Genomic DNA, 21,722 nt, shown 5'->3' with positions numbered 1-21,722 from the left:
TAACCAAAGGTTACGGAGTGCCTTTCCCTTTTTACCAATAATTTAATAACTAAAAAGTAAACAAACCAACGGCCGACAATCCAGGTCACTATTTCCCTCTTCTCGCTCTTTGGTGGACGGATCGTCAAACACATATCGCAAAATGCACGTACAGGAACCGTCGGATACTTGAAAAGACCGAGATTGTCCTATGCACTGACACCTTGCTTGGCCTTCTTCAGACAAAGAGGAGCTACCACATGGAAGACAGGCCCTTTGATTTGGTAGAGGGTTAAACGTGTTTGTCGGGCAGGGATAGCAGTCTGAAGCTTTCGTCGCTAGAGATCGGTTACCATAGGAACCAGGAGAACAAGGCTGCGCCTCTCCAACACCCGCTGGACAATATGAGCCCTCGGGACAGGGATTCGCGGTGGGACTTTTTGTGCCCACTGGACAGAAATAACCGGCCGGACATTGATCACAGAAGCGACGCTGCGGGTCGTTGCCGTAGGTTCCTGCCGGGCAGACCTCACAGTGTTTTTCATGCGAGTCTCGCAGACCAGAAGTGTTCAAGGCTTTGTATCCCAGCTTACAGGGGAGCTCTTCAGTGCTGTTTGGCGGACAGTAGTCAGGGTAGTAACAGAGGGTGGGAATCTCTGATCCGTTTGTACAATAATGACCACCTACAAATAACAAAGACAGTTAATAAAACCCCACTGCTGCTCGCCCACGGCTCACAGAGTCAACCTTTCGACTATTATCCTTTACACCTGTGAAAGAAGTTGTCTGGTCTGACCATTGAACTAAGCAGTGCTTTCCTGTGGTAATGTCCATTATACTGTAAAAGGTGATTATAACTTTTGAATTTGTGGATGAAAGCCTTAAATATGACCATTTAGAAAAAACATATTTAGCAGTATTTGTAATGATACCAATATTTTTAAAAGAGCTGTACATAGTGAAATTTTTACGTTTGACAGTCTTCGAGATCCACTGTAAAAAAGTGTGACCATTCATATGAAAGCTACCGAGCAGTACTTTCCTGTGGTACTGTTTATCATGCTGTACAAGGTGGTTCCAACTTTGAGTCTTTGGATGAAATCCTAAAGTGTGACCATTCAGATGAAAGCCACTGAGCAGTACTTTCCTGTGGTACTTACTATGCTGTGCAACGTGGTTATAGCTTATGCTTAAGTGTGACAATTTAGAAAAAGACCTTTTTAGCAGTATTTGTGATGATACCAATATTTTTAAAAGAGCTTTACATAGTAAAATGTTCATGTTAATCTTCTTGAAAATTGACAGTCTTTGAGGTCCACTGTATTGTGGTTTATCTACGTACCTGGGCAAGGTTTTGGTACTTCTGTTACTCCAGGGCAAAAAGCACCTCCAGGACAAAGCGTCTCAAGGGAAGAGCCAAGAGGACAATAGGTTCTGTTCCTACAAGGTATCCCTTGCACATTAATGGTATCATGAGGACAATAATGACCACCTGGACACAAGTCGCATTCATTTCTACTTCCGGCTCCTGGTGTCAAGCGGCGACGGCCTGCACCACAGAGACTGGGACCCAGCTGACTGGGACAGAAATGACCGATAGGACACTTGCTGTTGTTATAATTCACCATTCCAGTGAGATTGCACCAATGACCTGCTGGGCATGGGAAGCAGTCGTCCAGGTCTTGGCCCCCCGGAATGTCTCGGTATCTATGAATAGGACAGTCAATCGGTGCTTGTCCTCGTGGGCAGTACTTTCCGGGTGGGCAGGGTACACCATTCGATGTTCCTAAAAATGGCATAAACAAATGTCATAGCAATTACAAATGTCAATGTAGCCCAACCTCCCCCATGTACGACCACCTTTCGTAAGCGACCACCTCCCATAAGCCACCATCTACCTAAACACCTGCACTTTCCCAATAAAAGCCCTGTAATAATTTCCCATTGTTTAAAAAATCTTGTAGGTGACCACTTGACCAATTGTCTGATCTCTTAGTTTGCAGTATGCATTTTTGGTCACGGGTTCGACTGCATTGTGATGACCCACTAGGGTGCTGCAACATGGATTTCGGCTACTTGGGAAAGTGTAACAATTATAGTCTTGAGACTCTTTATCATTCTTTACAATGATCACGCATGATAATAATAATGATGTCATGACGACGGTGTCACGTACAACGACAAGAACGATATGATGGCGAATGGTGAAGACCACGCCATTGGTAATTTCATTGATGCTAATGGCGACAGTAATGAATATGGTTGTTATAAAAATGATGATGATGATGATGACGATGATGATGGTGATGATGATAACGATGATGACAATACACTATAACCCTTAATGACAAGCCAATTACCATTCAAGCAGAATTTTCCAGCCAGGCAAGGAGTACAATCGCTAACTATTCCGTAGCCACCTGTGTAATTCTTCATTGTGTTATCCGGACACGGGATAGGTAGAAGTGTTCCATTAGGACAATAATACCCTTCCTGACAAGGCCCAGCCTCCACTGGAAACCAGTATTCTATGAAACAAGAAGAGGAACCATTTATGAAGCCACAGCAACAGCTTACGGCATAATCACGCCTAACATGTCTGTTATAGGCCTCTACCCACAACTGGGTATATCTATACAGTCCAACCCTGTTAATACGAACAATAATTCAGCATATTGTTTGATATGTTCGTCACTTTGTTCTTTTTTGAGGTCACAACACATATCGATTTCCAATGTCCACAATATGTCTTCGTTAAAATTTTCAAAAAATGCGTGTGCATCGTTCTTTTAAGTGTTTATCAACGATTTTGATACTTTTGAACAAATCACTGTGTTTTTCGAATTCACCTTGACTTCTCGACATTCTAGTGGATTTAAGCTTTAACGGAATGAAGAAAACATCTTTTAAGGCTGCAGACGGTTGCAATACTAGCGAATTTTTTTGAGTGACGCACGCGAGCCGGAAGTTGGCTTTTTGCATTCTTGGGCGGTGTTTTCACCCTTATTTTTTGGTAAATCGTCTCTTTAAGAGCAGACGCTAAGCAATGCAAATCCTGTAGCATCAAGGCATATTAGAGACCTTTAGATTCTAAGACGAGTACGACTACGAGTACGAGATTTTCTCAATACTAAGTAGTGTACGCGTTTGAGCCAGCGTCATTCTACAAAGAGTTTTCGCACGAATGTCGTGGTGGCGAAAACAAGATATCAAATGTTAGAAGTTTTATCATTTAGCGATCGGGAGAGCGCGTAACCTCCTTTACTGAAGATAACAATGCTAACTTCTCTAGTGAAAAATGGTAAAATGAAGCTTTCCGGGAAGTCTATATTTTGAGAAGACGCGAACAAACTTCATGTCAAATCTCGTACTCGTAGTCGTCCTCGAATCTAAACGTCTCTATTAGAGGGGAAACGAACTCACTTCCGGTTGACGTGCGTCAACCGGAAGAAAAAAACGCCTCTGCTTCAACCTCCCTAATTACTACTTAAAGAAGCTGTGTCACGAAATTCAGCCAAATTAGGAAATTAAAAAATGCCCGTTAAATTAAGAGAAACATAAAAATAACCGCTTAAAGAAAAGTTAAAATAACACAACAGAAACAACAGATGCCACGGATGGGCAAAACTGAAGAAGATTGAAACGGATTGAAATTATGGTTTTTTGAAAACTGCTCAGCCTAACAGTTTTTCAAAGTTGATTCGTGCTGCTTGCAACTTTGTTGCTTGACATATTTGTTTGTCTCGGATCTCTGATTTTGTCATTTAATTTAATTTCTTGCTTACTTTAAGTTTCATAGCGATTGAGGTCGAGTAATTGGCAAAATTAAACAAAATGAACTGGACTGCCGTGACACAGCCCCTTTAACTGTATCCCAGGGCACACGAGCACATACCGTGTAAGCAGAACCGTCCTGTTCGACAATTCGAACAATTCCCACTACTGTAATTACCAGTACTGTTATTCACACAAGGAGTGATGATGATAGAGTCAACAGCATTCCACACCCCAGTGGGGTTCGGGTCCGGACTTCTGCTCTTGCAGTAGTAACCACCATGACACGGTCCGACAATCTGACCTAGCCGGCAATAAGAGCCAGTAACACATGGCAGACATTCGTCTGCACTTGCTAACTTAGTCATGTTGTCGTGTGTGTAAGTGCCGTTAGGGCAGAAAAGTGGTACAGTAGTGGCCTCAGGACAGAAGTGTCTAGGTGGGCATGCTTTGGGCGTTGACGTTTTGCTTGGACAGTAGTATCCGGCGGGGCATGGATCGCAATCTTTTTGCCCTTTATTAATCTGGTTGTAACCTGTAACAAAAGTGTTAAGACGGAATCCATCAGGAAATTGAGTAATTTTAATTTTCAGTGGACAAAAACCTTGTACTAGTGTAATTTAACCAATATCGCATTCTTTTTTGCATTTTTCAAGGGCTATAGATGTAATTAGTTATCTGTAATAACACCAAAGACAATTTCTTATGAGAGCCCAAGAAAATTAATGTCAGATTTCAAAAATTGACATCTTACACATGAAATATTCAGCAATTTACCTGTGTTTTCACACTTCTTGTGAAATTTGACATTTATTTTCTCGGGCTCCCGTGAGAAATAGTTTTTGTTGTTATTCCAGATACCAAATTGTATCTGTAGCCCCTGAAAAATCTGTAAAAGAATGCGATATTGTTGAAATTATTCTGGTACAAGGTTTTTGCCCACTGAAAATTAAAATTCCTTAATTTCCTGCTGGATTCCTTCGTAAACTGTATAAAAATCGAGAGAAATATAATAAGATAAATAAGAGAAGAAGTGGGCCTACTAAGTTCCATGTTTAAATGAACGCAATCTGTTGTTCTCATTTCTGCTCTTTTTTAATTCTTTTTTTCATTATACTACAACAGGAAAAATTTCTGCAATTTGATTGGCTTAGAGCAGTGGTATTTCATCTTAATTTGAAATACCTACATGTGAAAATTACAAACCTTTTGCGGGTAGTAGTATAAACAAATAATAGCATGATATGGAAGTGATATTTGGCATAAATACCACTAGTGATATTTCAAAATTGTCTCAAATTTCACTCGCCTAACGGCTCGTGAAATTACGTTAAACAATTTTGAAAAATCACTCGTAGTATTTATGCCAAATATCACTACAAATCATGCTATTAGCTCTACAAATTTTCCGCAATTTTATGTTGCTATAGCAGCATTTCATGACGTGACCAGTGGATAAAAGATAAAACTGCCTGCATTTGCGTGACCTTATCCTGTAAACTAATTTACCTAAGGTCAACAATAACTTAGCCACATGTTACAAGTCAACCCAGCAACGATATACATCTACAAACCTGCACCGCATTCGATTGGGTCAGCGGTTCCCTCGGGGCACTTATGCGCCTTAGGACACAAGTATTCGGAGGGCCTGGACACATTGGCTCTGGACCCTTGAGGACAGTAATAACCATCTGCACAAGGCCCAGTTACAAAGGAATTACTGTAACCTTTGCAGTAAAAACCAGGAGTGCAATCAAGACACTCATCTTCAGAGCGAGCTCCCGTGCTGTTACGGAAAGTGCCTGGAGGGCATCCAGCCGGTGCTTGGGTTCCCTGTAGGCAGTAGTGTCCTGTGGGACATGGGCCATTTTTGGGGTACTCAGGTATTGAAGTGGGAGTAGAAGTATTAGCTTTGCCTTCACAGAACCATCCAGCTGTGCAAGGACCTTTGGGTGTAGTTTGAGCATAATCCTATAATTGAAAGATTATATGAAAGTATATCATCGCAGTTATAGACGAAACTTTTGTAGTTGCGAAAAGAAAGCCCGCAAAAAGATTCAGGCTTGTACGGGATTCGAACCCTCTACCTCTGCGATACTAGTGCAGCGCTCTACCAATTGAGCTAACAAACCTATTGGGAGCAGGTCGTTGAATTGGTTCGTTATAAACCCGTGAAAGGATGATGATGATGATTGTTAGATTAATTTGCCTGGCAAATGATGACTCTAACTAGTTGAAGGCTGAGTTGTTGGCTAAACTCAACTGTTCACACATCTTTAATGTCGACTATATACCACTTAACATGAGAGTAACATAACGTCCTTGCGAATAGCAAGGAGCATGCCAAACTAAGGTCACCAGGAGACTTACTTCCATCCGCAACTACAAATTGCGCTACGCTGAGTTGCCAAGACAGACCTACCTACGCCAAAAGTAGCTAATGAAAATTGATGTGCCCAATAACATTCAATACCAACCAACACTGTGCATATTTCTTACCTGGCAGTAAAATCCAGCTGGACAGTCAGTGCACATATCAACTGTGGACAGTCCGCTGCGATTGCCGTAGGTTCCAGGAGGGCAGGGTTTCAGTGTTCCATCCGGACAGTAGTAGCCGGCTTTACAGGGCTCGACTGATGACATGTTCTGATATGGACACATATTGCCTGGACCACATGAGATACAGCTTCCTTGTCCCTCATTGGGTTGATAAGTGCCTGGTAGGCAACTAAGGGCTGTAACGTTTCCTGTTGAACATACAAAACGATTCATCACATCTATTCAATTATCACCGATTATCAAGTGGTCATTTTAAGGACAAATTGGCAAACACGGAATACATTTAACATATCGGCCTTCGTGACTTTTTTCATGAAGTTAGAAGCAAAAAGACAAAGCAAAGGACAAAACGGTCTTAATGAAAAAAAAAAACCCGTTTGTTTCTATTACAACCCTTTAAATCAACCTAAAATCTCCCCTCCTAGAGACCATAACACGGGACTAAGAAGTTTTTTTTATTTCATCTCATTTCTAAGACGCTCTCATACAGTCAGTTCCATCCAACTGATATGGCGGCTCTTCAGATTGCAGACTATTTAAAAGGTACCTGAAGGACAGAAGAAGCCTCTTGGACAAATGTATCCCATGGATGGATGTGTGGGTGTTGGCGTGCTTGATCCCCCTGTGCAAATGAACCCAGCGTCACAAGGTGGAGCAGTGCCATTCAGAGTACCAGAGCCATTGCAGTATCTCCCTCTGGGACACGGTACACATTGTGATCTGTTAGCGATGCGTCCTTCGTTGTGGAATGTACCAGAAGGGCAAGGTTCTGGGTCAGAACCGTTGGGACAGAAGTGCCCTGGAGGACACGCATCGTTCAAGAACGGGAACGGGAAGCTAACATAATCTGCATAATTCTTCGCCAGAAGGTCTTTCTCTGGTCCAGGTGATTTGGATCTCTTAGTACAGTAGTGACCGCCATAACAATCTCCCGATGGCTCTGTCAAGCCTTCTCTTCCACAGTACTTGCCTCGTGGGCAATCGGTGCAGTTTCCAATGGCCATCAATCCTAATCTGTCATTATACGTACCTACAATTTGAAATAAGGAATTCGCTCTGAAGACATTAAAAGTATTTTGCTGATGTTTAAGGTTTATGTTATCGTGGTTTATAAATGGTTTCTACCATCTCTACTGCATAAAAATTTGAGCCCCAGTGAGATATACTAACAAGATTTTGTTTCCCATAGAAACTATGATGCGTTTGGCATTCTCAGTTCTAGAACAGTCGCTAATCCCTGAACGAACACCTCAGTAGAACAGACACCTACAGAGTTTCATTAATAATTCAACTAGCAGGAGAAAGGTTAAATGTTACAGGAGAATATTTTGAAAGAGGCTCCACGTCTGAATAAAAAAAAGAGGCTAACGAGCGTTATACCGAGAATTCTGCGAAGTAAACGAAGAATTCTCCGTTCTCCGATACCTAATGAACACCATGTACCGAGAGTTGGTCTCTGCCTTTCTTTACGTCCTTTAGTCCTTTATTTTTTATAAGACAGACATAACTCTTAGACGGACACTCAGTGCCGCTCCCAGGTGTCCGTCTTAGTGAGAGTTGACTATACAACTTTTAGAAACTTTCTTCATAATAACAGTCGATTCATTCTAAGACGGACACCTGTGGGAACGACACTATGTGGCTGTCTAACTTCTTACAGGTTACCCTTCTTTCTTTTATACTTACGTTCTGGGCAGGGGAAGTCACGATAGTTCCCAGTGCCAGAAGGACAGTAATAACCTTTAGGACAAAGTGTAGCATTCACAACCGCAGAATTGGTAGCATCGCAGTAATAACCATCTGGACACGTCTTGCAAGAACTCTTGCCTTGCTCATTTTGGAAAGTGCCATTTTCGCATCTCACTGGTTGAGCTGTTCCCTCTTTGCAGAAGTGACCTGGTGTGCATAGATATTCTGATGGTGTTGCTGTGCTTTGACCACCCGGACAGTAATACTGTGGAGCACATTTGTTGGTCGCGGCAAAATTCCCAGTTCCTGCACAAAAACTGCCTGGAGTACAGTCTCTACAATCCCGCAGTTCTGTGTTCTTTGGGGTATTAGAGAACTTACCTGCAGGGCAAGGCACCGGAATACCTGTTCCTGATGGACAGTAGTGTCCAACTGGACAGTCAAACTGGTCGGGCACAGTAGAGCTGTCATTGCAGTAATACCCTGCAGAACAATTTCCTTGGGGCGTGGTCATGGCCGCATGTGGGCAATATTGACCAAGTTTACATGGAAGAGGACGATAAGATCCCTGGGGACAATAGTGGCCCGCGGGACAAATGTCACCTGCAACAAAAAATTAAACAACAGATGATCGTGACGCAAAATAACTTGTTTTCACGTATAAAGGAAAAACTAAAAACTGCTGAGTTTAAGATGGAAATAGCACCAGATGAGTTAAAAACCGCCGCCACGCACGTAAAGGTTCACCATTGCCTGTTTGTGTGTTTGGAATTTTATGTCTGTGGATGAGTCATCAAGTTTCTAACACTTAAAGTTAAAATATGGCTGCAACAACAGAATTTACCTGTTGTCTTGTTCCATGCTGAGCAAACACATTCAAATGCAGTGTAACAGGTGTCTGCAGGGCTTGTTGCATTATCATAGTTGGGTGCACCAATATCACCAGGTCGCTTAGACCAAGACCCACCAGAGCAGAAGAATCCCTCATCACAAAGTCCATTGGGCCACACCCGTCCATATCCCTCGCAGTACTTTCCTGGGTCGCATAGTTTACATGCCGACTCTGATGTTTGGTCAGTTTCATTATTGTATGTGCCTGGTCTGCAAGGATGCTGTGTGGCAAATTCTGTGCCATTTGGACAAACGTGTCCCTTGGGACAAGTCGCTGGGGTGACTGTGGTACCATTGCAGTATTTACCTATAAATAAAAGTCGAGTTAAGAGGAAAGACGTCTAGTAAATGCTAAATTTGTATTATTCTATCAATTATTTTTTTCTGAAAAATGTTTCTCTTCTCTTGTACTCTGAGATAATTACGGGGTTCAAACATTACATGAAGGCAAAAAAAAACTGACACTAGTCGTCGACTACATTGGTTAGGCCACAGACATTAATATCGGCGCTTGGTGTTCTTGTCGTTTGAAATACCATGGTGATAGTCATGGTAAGGAAAGTGCTGCTCCAGTTTATACCTGATGGTAATGATGGCATCAATGAACAAGATTATGACCACACAACCTACCTGCAGGACACAAGTCACATGCAGCCATTCCTGGTACAGCTGCGTAATAACCAGGGTCACATGCATGGAATGTACTGCTTCCTTCTGGACACTCATGCCCTACAGGGCATATCCCTCCAATGCCAGTGTAATGCACATCTGGAGCACTTACATTCACTCCAGATGTGCAGTAGAAACCTACAAGAAACAACAAACCAAACATGAAAACTCGACACCTCTTGATAGTAGGCTGATTTAGCAACAGGACGGAAACGTCATTTGACGACGGGAAAGCGCGCGGTAAGGACTAAACACGCCTTCCGGTGCTCAATTTGCGCTCTGCCATTGGTCAAGACAGTTGTTTGATTTGCGCGCGCCCTCGTCAACTGACGTTCCCGTTCTGTTGCTAAATCAGCCTATTAACTCGCTTGGTGTGTAACTGTGTTTCAGGATCTGTTGTGGTTAACTATTGCGCCACTAGTGTGTTGCTTGGTGTCTTCACAATTGATTTTACCATACTTATAGTTCTTGTGTTACTAGTGTGTTGTCTTCCGAATTCATTTATTATACTTAAAGTACACGCAACACGGAAACGCGACAAATTTAAAAATTAGCCAAAATTATTGGAGAAGAAACAATGTACATACATTTCTATGTAAGGGCAGATGCATATATGACCTAGACTAGGCCCTGTGCTCCTAGATAGCGCGTCAGGTGACTACAAATGTAATACTAACCACTTTTACATAGTCTAGTCACGGTTGCACGCCCACTAGTCTCACAGTAGAATCCACCTGGGCACTGCGTGCACTCAGACTCATTTGCCAGGCCAGTCCTGTTGCCAATAGTACCTACAGGACAGGGCTGAGTATCGTAGCCAGTCCCTTCCGGACAGTAGAACCCAGCAGGGCAGGGATCAGGAAGAACAGCTTTAGTGCACTGATATCCTGCAGGGCACACGTAGCATGAAGAAGCACCTAACGTAGAAAATGTGACATTCATGAGCCTAATTCAAAGAATCATTACGTACATAAAAGAAAAAATAAGAATAACATTGCCCAGAATCTCTTTAAGGTGCGTGGAAAATTGCATTTCTCATATATACATTTTTGTTTTGAATTATTTTTGTTACAATGACTGCCTAACCACCACAACCGTTGTTTAACTAAGGACACAGAAGATTGTGAACTACCACTTAATCGCCATCAACAACCATTTCTTGCAATTTATGGTACAGTCTATACATATCAACTCTGGCGGAATCTTAGTTCTTTTTCACCCTGTCTTTTCCTCCATAGAGTTTCTCCCGCTCCCTTTATTAAGTGTTGCTCAGATTTCCCGCCCTCCAAAGCATATCTCATTTTCAAGAAAATGTGTCGCTAATTTCTGAGAGGTAATGAGGAGTAATATCTCTTATCTGACACCAATGTAACAACAAACCTGTGTGATTCATGTACGTTCCGTTGTAACACGTCTGTGGTTTGAAAGAACCTTCAACACAGAAGCTGCCTTTAGGACATATGTCTCCAGTGATCTTGTCCTGAGGGTTGCTCTTGGAAGCATTACCAATACAGAAAAAACCACGCAGGCAATTACCACTTACAGCAAACAGACCGGTTTCATCACAGAACTTTCCTGGATCACAACCAACACAGTCTTCTACTCGCACCTTGCCTCGACTTGGCTGGTAGGTTCCTTTGGGGCACTGCACAGGAGATGGCGTACCTGTGGGACAGTAACTGCCATTTGGACAATCTGTGCCATAAGGTTGATCTATAGGCATTTCTTCCGGAGAACCTCCTCTACACCAGAAGCCTTCACGACACTTTTTAGTTGGAACTATGTTTCCTGTTCCATCACAGTAATACCCTGCTGTACAGGGTAAGCATCCTGATACATTCTGTAACCCAGTTAGGTTGTAAAAGGTGCCTACAAAAATGATGAGAAACAATACACCGTCAAAAAAAATTAAGCACCATCTACGAAAGGAGCTACTAGACAATTTGCATAGAGTAAGGAATTTTGTAAGATGTATCATACACAACACTATTCACTAAGGTCGGTTGCGATGTGGCAATTCCGTTCTGTACGAAACTGGGTTCTATAGATTTAGTGCCCTAAACCCTTGCTAACAGGGGGAAAACCACTAAACGTCTCTAAACAACCTTAAAAGTAAGCTACATTCATTCTGAAATTTACAGACGGCCACTGATCAAGTAAGGACGTGGAACGCTTAATTCACTGTTGCAAGAAGTTAGTGTACCAGTAACTTGTAGTGAATAAAGGAAATCATACCAGCGGGGCATCCAATTCCCTCTGAAGACCCTTCAGGACAGTATTCACCCAGTCTACATGCATCACCTGTCTTGCCGTCAGTTGGTGTTGGAGTTGTAGATCCATTGACACAGTAGTGACCTGACAAAGCATTAGATTATTAAAATTTAAGAGATATATGACTAGCGTTTAAGGTAAACTGGTGATTGCTTCACTGCACAATTACTATCTTTGGGTATGCAATGTTTAGGAGTCAAAAGAACTCTGATTCCTTCATCACCTTAAGTAATAACGTTTTACACACCTGCATTACAAGGTCCTGTAGGCTTCCTCAATCCAGTTGATCCACAGAACACTTTGGGTGGGCATGGTGTGCAATCTGACCGCCTCTCAAGCCCTGTGTCATTGCCGTAAGTGCCCGCAGGACATGGAAATTGTCTTTCTGTTTTTGTTCCAGCTGGGCAGTAATTACCGGCTGTGCACTTGGTTGGGTATATAACACCTGTAAGATTTGTAGATGGGTCACAGTAATATCCTGGTGGGCACTCTTTGCACTGATATTGACCTTCTTCATCTTGATATTCTCCTGGAATGCAGTTCTGTGGTTGGCCGCTTCCAGTGGGACAGCTTGCTCCCCTTGGGCATATGACAGTGGCATTGTGTGTAGATCCACTTGGACAGTAAAATCCTTGTAGGCACTGAAACAGCACCTCTGTAGCTCCATGTAAGGGACAGTAGAATCCTGCAGTACAGTTCAAACAGTCTTCCACCTTAGATTTACCTGCATATGGAGAATACGTCCCAGCAGGGCATGGTCTCTCGGTTTCTGTTCCTACAGGACAATAGAAACCAGCCGTACAGTTTCTTGGATTAGGAACTACATCACCGCCATTGCAATAATATCCAGCTGAACAGTTTCCTTCTGGACTTGCAAGTCCTGTCTGGCCACAGTACGTGCCTCTGAGGCAACTCTTTGGTTCTGAAGAACCTCGGGGACAGAAGTGCCCAACAGGGCAAATACCTCCAGTAAAGTTCACCGAGTATATGGGACAGGTGAAGTCATTGGAGTTATTAAAGGTCGTATTCACATTAAGAAGTGGTTTCTTGGAATATGCACCCCTTGAACAGTACCAGCCTTCATCACAAGGTCCATCAGGATAGGTGTTACCATAACCCTCACAGTATTCCCCTGGTGTGCATGGTATACAGTTCGAAGGTTGAGTTGCATGAGTCTCATTGTTAAATGTGCCAGGTGGACATTTGAATGGAGTGGTTGTCTCTCTGGGACAGTAGTGTCCTGTGGGACAAATGCCACCGCCTTGAGAAGAGTTAACAGGATTAGGTCTGATAGCGCGAATCTGACAGAAGAATCCAGGGTCACACGAGCCATTGGGAGCAGCCAGGCCCTCAAAATCACAAAACTTTCCTCCATCGCAATCCATGCAGCCTGATAGGCTTTGAAGTTTCTGGGTTGGGCCATAGGTGCCTATTGGACATGGTTGCGGTTTATGCGACCCTTGTAAACAGTACGAACCTGGTGGACAAGGGGCGCCTGTCAAAGTGTCATTGGGTGTTGGTACACTTGCACCCTCCACACAATAATATCCTGCATGACACTGGTCAGTTGGAACTGTGATTCCGGACTTATGACAGTAGTAACCTTTAGTGCATTGAGTGCATTGTGCTTCTTCCATAAGCTTCGTCACATTACCAAAGGTTCCCACAGGACATGGATACTGCTTGGCCCATTTGGTACCATTGGGGCAGAAATATCCTGCAGGGCAATCAGATGGTGCAATCACTCCACAAGAGCCATTTCCTTCACATGACATGTTTTGTCTAGCTTCATTTGGATCACAGTAGCTTCCGGCTGGGCAGGTGTAGCAAAAACCTTTCCTTGAGTATGGCTGATAAGTCCCAGCAGGGCATGGATTGTGAAGTCCGCTACCCTCAGGGCAATAATGACCAGGTTGACATTCTTTGTCTGGAGGACTTTGCTGGGTTTCTCCTGCTGGACAGTAGAATCCCTCAGAACAATTTCCACTGGGGTAATCAAGTCCAAACGTTGGGCAGAACATACCGGGAATGCAGGGCTTACAATTGTTCTTAAACTGGTTGTATTCAGTGTCAGCATAAGTTCCTGGTGGGCATGCTGTTGGGTATGAACTTTTTGTAGGACAGTAGTAACCTTTTGGGCACCTATCTCCAGTTGTTTGATTGACAGGATGACTATAAATAGTGCTTCCATTGCAATAGTGACCAGCTGCACAGACCCCAGACTCACTGTCTAGTTTATCAGTCAAACAGTAATATCCTGGCGTACAAGGCAATGGTTCATGAGATCCTGCTGGACAGAAGCTGCCTTTCTTACAAAATCCTCCAATTTCACCAATCAGTGGACAGACAGCGGTACCATTTGCTATGTCGCTTGTGTTTAGAGGCCTCTTCTGCCATGACCCACCAGTACAGAACCAACCACCAGCACACAAACCTGATGGCTGAGGCAAGCCGCTAAACTCACAATATTCTCCAGGAGGACAGATTGTGCAGTCGAGGACATTATCACCCAAGGTGACATTCTTGTAAGACCCTTTTGGACATGGAATAGCTGACGCTGAGCCGTTGGGGCAGTAGAATCCTTGGGGGCAGTCAGTAACATTTGTCGAAGCATTCGGACAGAAATAACCAGGAGGACAAACAAGGCATTCACTTTGTGCCCACCGAGAATTGTACTCGCCACCTTTGCAGGCAATTGGATATTGAGAACCACCTGGACAGAAGTGGCCGGGTGGGCAAGGACCTCCAGTGTCTGATACATTTGGTTTTCGAGAGGCTGATTTCTCAATACAGTAGTAGCCAGGATCACAAGGGCCATTTGGCCAAGTTAAACCATCTTCTTCGCAGTACTGCCCACCGGGGCATTTCTTACAGTCGGCAAAAGACGTTGCATGGGTTCTGTTATTATAGTAGCCAGCAGGACAAGCTATTGGAGCTAGTGGGTCACCCTGTGGACAGTAGCTTCCTGTGGGACAAATTCCTGCATCACCTCTGTTACCGCCAGATGGTTGTTGTTGGTCAGAACCATTATGGCAGAAAAATCCCGCATCACAAAGTCCTGAGGTTGCTGTAGCATTAAGGAGAGCACAGTAGTGGCCTGGATCACATAACTTGCATTGTTCTTCTCTAGAAAGGAACTCAACTGGACTGAAGGTTCCTCTTGGACAAGGTCTCCAGTCGTGTCCCGTGCCAAGTGGACAGTACCAGCCTGAAAAAGAACAAGTGAGAGATACTCTTATTTTCTGTTGACTTCCACCGGGAGGCTTTATCAAAATCTGTACTTCAAATATGCAGTTAAAACCATTTTTAGCAAGATCGTTACGTGACGTGAAGAACATATCTAAACGGACAGCTCAAATTTAATTAGGATTTTTGGGTTACAAAAAAACTAGGACATTGAGAGGATCTAACAACGAAACAGTTTCCTTAGTTGCTGGAGCAAATTTCAAAAGATGCAGATTAAGTGAAGAATACAGTTAGTCCATACCTGGCGGGTGTAGAAAACGCAATTTTTTGTACTTGTGACTCATATCCTTATTTCTTACTCACTTTCAAGGGGGAGGGGGGGGGGGGGGTCTTACCTGCAGGACAAGGTTCTGGATAAACTCTATTGATACAATAGTACCCGGGTGGACACGTGTCACACTCAGCAGCTTGCGTGCGGTTCATGTACGTTCCTGGAGAACAGGGATGAGGACTGGCTGTGCCAACAGGACAATGATGCCCAATCCAGCAAACATCACCTGGAAAGAAAATTTTGAAAGGTTCCGTTTGTTATAGAAGCACAAACTCTCATGGCAGGTTATTTTGTTGGGGATATGAGCCTTCTAATTCCCAAACAACGTGGGACTGAGATGGGGTGGTAAGAAAAACTATTACGTTGCAACGTTGTAAAAGATCAATCAAAAGATACAAGACGTCACATCTCAATTTTTTTATTTGCAGACGTAGTTCGGACCACCGTAAAAAATGTATAAGCTTAAAAAGTAAGAGCTCCTTTGATTGCTCTGCATGAAAAACAGTACTAAAGGCCACTGTTGCTCAACAACAGCTACAGTACTTACCAGTAGTACCGTCTGTTGGTTCACTCACAGAGGCATTTTGTTTGCAGAAATACCCTGAGGAACAATTCCCAGTTGTTTTGTTGAGACCATCAATAGCACAATACTCTCCTGGATCACAACCCTTGCACTCTGCTTGGGAACCTAGCTGTTCTGTGGGGCCGTATGTACCTTTCTTGCAGGGGATAGTGACAGTTGTGCCAGCGGGGCAGTAATGTCTGCAGGAAAGAAAAGAGAGAAAATCTAACGCAGTTCCTTGCAGTTCCTTCCTATTTAGGTATAACGGTTCGTAAAGATTTTTGGTTCAAATATCCAAGATTTTCCAAAACAATATTTTCTTTTTCCAGACTCAAGTTTATCAAATAGGCGATCAATGGAACAGGAACGAAAGTCACATTTTGTCTCATGATGTGCTACAGACGTACAGGCGAGATTGAGCAAGATTTGACAAAAACGAAAAAAATTCACATTATTAAGCATTTATTGGGGCTTTAAAAAAATACTCAATACTTTTTACCATTTTTCCAGACTTGACCTCTATTTTCCAGACCTCTTCCAGGTCTGAAAAAATTGCTGGGCAAATTTAAAGACTTCTTCAAGAATTCAAGACTCTGTACGAACCGTGAGGTATGGCAGTGACAGACCAGGCAGTCTGCAGTGACTGTACCTCCACCTAAACTTAGTTCTAACGCGCAATTGAAATCCTTACCCAGTAGGACAAATTACACCAGTTGTTCCGTCATTAGGAGAGGCATTGTCAGCACCGCCAATACAGTGAAACCCAGGTGAACAGTCATTTGTCCAGATTTCATTTCCCTCCCCTGCACAATATTTGCCGGCTGGACAACTGGTACAATCACTGACATTTTTACCATGTGTCTTGTTATTGAATGTCCCTAAAAGAAAGAATGAGGAACAAGATTTTTTCCAAACCTGATGATACACGACTGCTGGTTTTGCGAACAGCTTCAAAATTTCTGATCAAGATCAACTCATTCTTGCACTAAAATGTATGAATTCGGGTTTTTTAAAGACGTAAAGTTTAGCCGTGTTTTTATCAGATATGAAGCATTCATTAAACATTAATTTCTTTTGAGTTTTTCGAAGGCTCTGTAAGTGACAAGAATAGGTAAAACCAGACTATGGTTTCAATGACATGAGCTAAAAATAAAAAAACTTGAGGTTAAAAGATAATTGCAATGCTTCCTCCCAAAGTAGATACACCATTAGCTTAATCTGTTAAGTTTCACTGTCGCACTTGGATATTGTATCGCGGGTGTGAGGCATGACTTAATTACTAGCAGGCTATCCGTCATTTCCTTACATTCAGTGTGGCTGCTCACAACACAACAATCAACATTTCTGTACACTTCTACTCGTTCTCAGTGTTTGTTTGGTTTCACAGAAATCGGAGGTACTGTTACAAGAAGCTGCTCAACATTGACGAGACCACAAAGTTTTTGAATCTTACTTTTATCATCAATCATAGCTTAACCTCTTACCTGCTGGACATTTGTGTTCACGTGCAAATTTAGTTCCACTTAAGCAGTAATGACCTTTGATACATGGGCTTGGGAATTGCACGCCGTGGCTACAATGTGTTGCATTGAGAATTGTTCCATCACAGTAAAACCCTTCGGGGCAGGTCTTGCATGATCCCTGTTGGAACTCATCTTGGTATTTTCCGCTCTCACAAGGCACCTGATAAGCACTTCCAGCAGGACAATGATGTCCTGGGGTACAGGTGTACTCTGGTGGAGTTTTTGTCTTCTGCCCACCTGGGCAGTAGTAGCCTGCATCACATGGTCCTGATGGCTGCTCCAGACCTCTCGCCCCACAGTAATACCCAGGCATGCAGGCCAGACAGCTACTTATATTTTGATTGGCAGTAGAATTTGAGTAGGTTCCCTCAGGACACTTAACTGGGTCATACGTTCCAGCAGGACAGTAGTGACCCATGGGGCAAACGCCTCCGGTAACATTATCTGTTGGAGCAGCAAATCTGGCTCCCTCTTTGCAGAAGTAGCCAGCGTCACAAGGACCTGTGACATTAGACAGCTCGGCAACAGCACAATAGTGACCTGGAAGTAAGATTCAGAACAGAACAGTTTATTTCTAAACCTTTGCTAAGAGCGAAAAAAAAAAGGACAAGTACTGATGGGGGTTAAGTATCAGTGGTTGAAGCGTAAATCATCCTTGAAGGACAAACTGTTCGACTACACTTTCTGTTTTCTAAATTGGTGCTAGGAAACGAGCGGAAAAGTAACTCTTTAAAGGACGACACCATGTTAAATAGACACATCAAAAGTGGCTGGATGGTTCTGACTAGCAGTTAATTAGGTGTTTGCAAGGTAATGACCAAACCGTACTGTGACCTGAACTCTTTACTGTCTCCTACAACAAATTACCTCTCAAACATGGTGTTGGCTCACGAGAACCATTAGGACAGTAAAACCCTGGCTGGCAGACTCCTCCCGTAGTTGTATTGGGACAGAAGCATCCCATTCCACTTGAAGAATTACAGTAACCAAGGACACCCACTTCAGTTGGTTTATTAGACCACGCTCCACGTACACAGTACCAACCCCCTGCACAGTCCCCACTCGGTTTTTCAAGGCCTGCTTTGTCACAGAATTTGCCTGGCAGACATGGTGTACAACCACTGCAAGAGAAAAGTATTTGACAGCAAAGTTTTTAAAATCTTTAACTCCTTATAACTCGCTAAATGCACCACACGGGATTTGTCCTCCACCCTGAATAAACCATAATCTCACCATACTCTAGCTCTAATACTTAATACAGAGAATTTTCTACCAGAAGCCCAAGCAATAATCCGAATTTGTTCAAGATTTTATCATCAATGCATTATTAGTAACAGGTATAAGGAAATTGCAATCAATTCACGTTAAATGTCTAGTGACTGGTGTCAATTTGTCAAACGCACATAAAGAATGCGAATATAAGCAAGAATCGTTGAGCAATAAGAACTTAAATTAAACACAATAAACTGCTACCTCATGCCTTGCCGCCTTGTCTCATTATTGAAATATCCCTTGGGGCATGGATTATCAAATGGTGCCTCAGTTCCCACCGGACAATAATGTCCCACTGGACACTCCAGAACACATGCTGTTGAGTTGGATGGACAGTAGAACCCAGCACAACAAGATGTACAGTTTGCTTGGCCAGTGCGGTCATTGTAGCTACCAGCTTCGCAACCAAGTGGATATGAGGTTCCTGCTGGACAGTAATGACCCACTGGGCATGGTCCTCCGGACTCTGTCACGCTTGGTGGGTTAGGCACCTTAGATCCCTTGAGGCAATAGAAGCCAGGGTCGCATGGTCCAGAAACATTTCTTCGTCCAAGTTCTCCGCAATAAAATCCCTCTGTGCAATTTTGACACTGATATTCATTTTCTAAGAACTGTACATTGGAGAAAGTTCCACGTGGACAATTTTTGGGTTCGCCTGTGCCCAGTGGGCAGTAATGGCCTTCTGGGCAAGGACCAGAATCTGAGCTTGCATTAGGTGTTGCTGAATCGGCACCACGACGGCAGAAGTAGCCAGCAAAACATTCTCCAGAAACAGCAGTTGCATTCTCGTGTGCACAAAATTTACCAGAATCACAAGGACGACAGCCTGCAAATAGTAGATCAGGGGTCAATTTAATAGTAGCTATTGTTTTCAGAGTCTAAAACAATGGCTAAACTTGTAAACTACACTTGTAAAAGATTTATTAAATAGACCCAGAACAGTACTTTAACATCACGTGAATACGTTGAATTACATATTGAACTGAATATTCTAGACAGCAATTTTGACTGGCAAGCCAGTCCTATAGACGTACTATGTACTGTTTACTTGTCCACAGGTTCTACTGTGCATATCATTAACAACCTATAGTCAGAGGTCGCAATGTGGTAATCTGCTAAAAATTCAGTCGTATTTTTCCAGGAAACAAAATTACGGTCAACTCTCGCCTTGCGGACACCCCGATAACACGGACAGCAGCTAGATCCCTGGCAACAATAGATTAAAGACGTTTGACTGAAATAATCTCCCGCTATTACGGAATCTCGCTAATGAGGACACTAACTCGAGGTCTCTAGAGTGTCCGCTATAAAGGCAGTTGACTGTATAAGGAATAGTCGCTAAATAATCACTGGCAATGAATTTTCTGAAACGTCATAGTAAAAAATAATATCTAGTGCACTGACATCCTACACGCCTTAATGTACTTACTTGTCGCATTTGATAATCCAGATGCATCTCCGTACGTTCCCTTTGGGCAGGGCTTCCAATCAAAGCCTGTTTTTGTTGGACAATAGAATCCTTTAGGGCATGGCTCTGGGTCTTGACTCTTGTCGTTTACACAGTAAAACCCAGCAGGGCAATCTAGACATGCATCAGCAAGAGGATCCTTCATGTATGTTCCATCCTAAAGTAATCAGAATATATTGTTACACTGAGCACTTGTTTGAATAGTTGAGACAAGGGAGGGGGGAGTGGGGGAGACTAGGCAACCACGAGGGCGGAGGAAAAGTCACTTTACAGTCGACAGATTTGCCGAGATCCAAAAATATATTTCATTAGCAACTGATAAAAGCAGACTAATTAATGAACATGTTACAGCAGCGTGCAAAGAAAGTCGTGTCCGATAGCCCGGGGCTAGTGGATTTTGCTGTTGGGCTAGTGAATTTTGTTCTTAACTTGCCCGACGGGCAAGTGACTTTTTTGGGGAAATTCAAATTACAGAAGGATTGTAATCAATCCTGCTAATCAAAAAGGCTTTTGGGGCTAGTGGAAATGACTTGTGGGCTAGTACATGCTAGCTACAGCTTGCCCGAACGGCAGGCTGTAAGACTGACCTTCTTTGCACCCTGTACAGGTCAAATTTGATTTCAGGCTTATTTTATTTTAACCAAGGTTGATTCACAGTTTCCTTTATCTCCTAGCCCTGGAAGACCAAGGAAATTGAGAATCAACCTAGGTTAACAAATATACAGGAGTATAGCGATAAGTTAAAAAGTATAGAGAAATGTTCACTATTCTCAGGCCTCAACCATCACATACCTCACATGGAATAGGTTCCGGTGTTTTTCCCGGACAATAATGTCCTGGTGTACAGTTCCCTCCAGTGATACCATCTTGAGGAGCTGGATGCTCTGCCCTTCCTCTGCAGAAATAACGCGGCCAGCAGTCACCACTAGGCGCTATAAGTGCGCTTCCATTACAGAACAAGCCGGGTGTGCAGTTTGTACATTCATAAATGTTCCTGAGTCCTAAAGAGTTGGAAAATGTCCCAGGAGGGCAACTCTCGGGAGCGATAGTGCCGCTTATGCAGAAATGGCCTTCAGGACATTCTTCACCTGTGGAACCATCGGTCGGGGTAGGTGTGTGTGAACCAAGTCGGCAGTAATAACCTTCTTGGCAGTCTCCAGTAAACGTTGGGGATGAACCTGTGAAGATATTAAGTAATTAAAAGAACGGATTACAAATCAATTGCTCTGTTTAGGAAGTCTTTTACTTATATTAACTCTTTCAATAAAACGAAGAAAATTCCCGTTAAACGTGGTCGCTAGTATCAAGGGTGAGCTCATTAGAGGCTCGAAAGTGATTTACGTTGTGGCGCCTCAAACTGAGGTAATATTACATTACAGAATTAGGGGGTGTGTATTAGAGGGTGGAGGCTAGGACATGGAAGTAAGGTGTGTTCTATTTGATTCGCCTTTTTAAATATTGGCACAAATACTGATGACCCAGACGTACTCAATGCGGCCAACAAGTAAGGACAGAAACAAATACTACATATCAACTTAATAAGTAAGA

At 43.0% G+C, this 21,722-nt stretch overlaps 1 protein-coding gene and 1 non-coding gene across 2 annotated transcripts in view; both read right to left on the bottom strand.

Moving 5' to 3' along the window:
- The window catches only part of LOC140950030 (uncharacterized), a gene marked incomplete at its 3' end in the record, with an annotated part of 79,267 nt that overhangs the window by 14,666 nt on the left and 42,879 nt on the right, over nucleotides 1–21,722 (bottom strand). The window contains 22 exon segments of the mRNA XM_073399188.1: nucleotides 67–662; nucleotides 1,322–1,765; nucleotides 2,340–2,507; nucleotides 3,875–4,288; nucleotides 5,328–5,724; nucleotides 6,253–6,500; nucleotides 6,860–7,342; nucleotides 7,999–8,604; nucleotides 8,846–9,199; nucleotides 9,523–9,699; nucleotides 10,239–10,478; nucleotides 10,942–11,430; nucleotides 11,797–11,916; nucleotides 12,080–15,040; nucleotides 15,414–15,575; nucleotides 15,897–16,111; nucleotides 16,603–16,789; nucleotides 17,396–17,974; nucleotides 18,302–18,555; nucleotides 18,908–19,532; nucleotides 20,136–20,331; nucleotides 20,967–21,352. Coding sequence (XP_073255289.1) covers nucleotides 67–662; nucleotides 1,322–1,765; nucleotides 2,340–2,507; nucleotides 3,875–4,288; nucleotides 5,328–5,724; nucleotides 6,253–6,500; nucleotides 6,860–7,342; nucleotides 7,999–8,604; nucleotides 8,846–9,199; nucleotides 9,523–9,699; nucleotides 10,239–10,478; nucleotides 10,942–11,430; nucleotides 11,797–11,916; nucleotides 12,080–15,040; nucleotides 15,414–15,575; nucleotides 15,897–16,111; nucleotides 16,603–16,789; nucleotides 17,396–17,974; nucleotides 18,302–18,555; nucleotides 18,908–19,532; nucleotides 20,136–20,331; nucleotides 20,967–21,352 — 10,301 coding nt within the window.
- Trnat-agu (transfer RNA threonine (anticodon AGU)) lies at nucleotides 5,813–5,885 on the bottom strand. Its single transcript has one exon. It is a non-coding gene; the product is annotated as a tRNA-Thr (tRNA).

This window comes from Porites lutea, chromosome 10, assembly GCF_958299795.1.
Source record: "Porites lutea chromosome 10, jaPorLute2.1, whole genome shotgun sequence".
NCBI classification, from domain to species: Eukaryota; Metazoa; Cnidaria; class Anthozoa; order Scleractinia; family Poritidae; genus Porites; species Porites lutea.
This window is presented reverse-complemented; position numbering and strand designations above follow the sequence as displayed.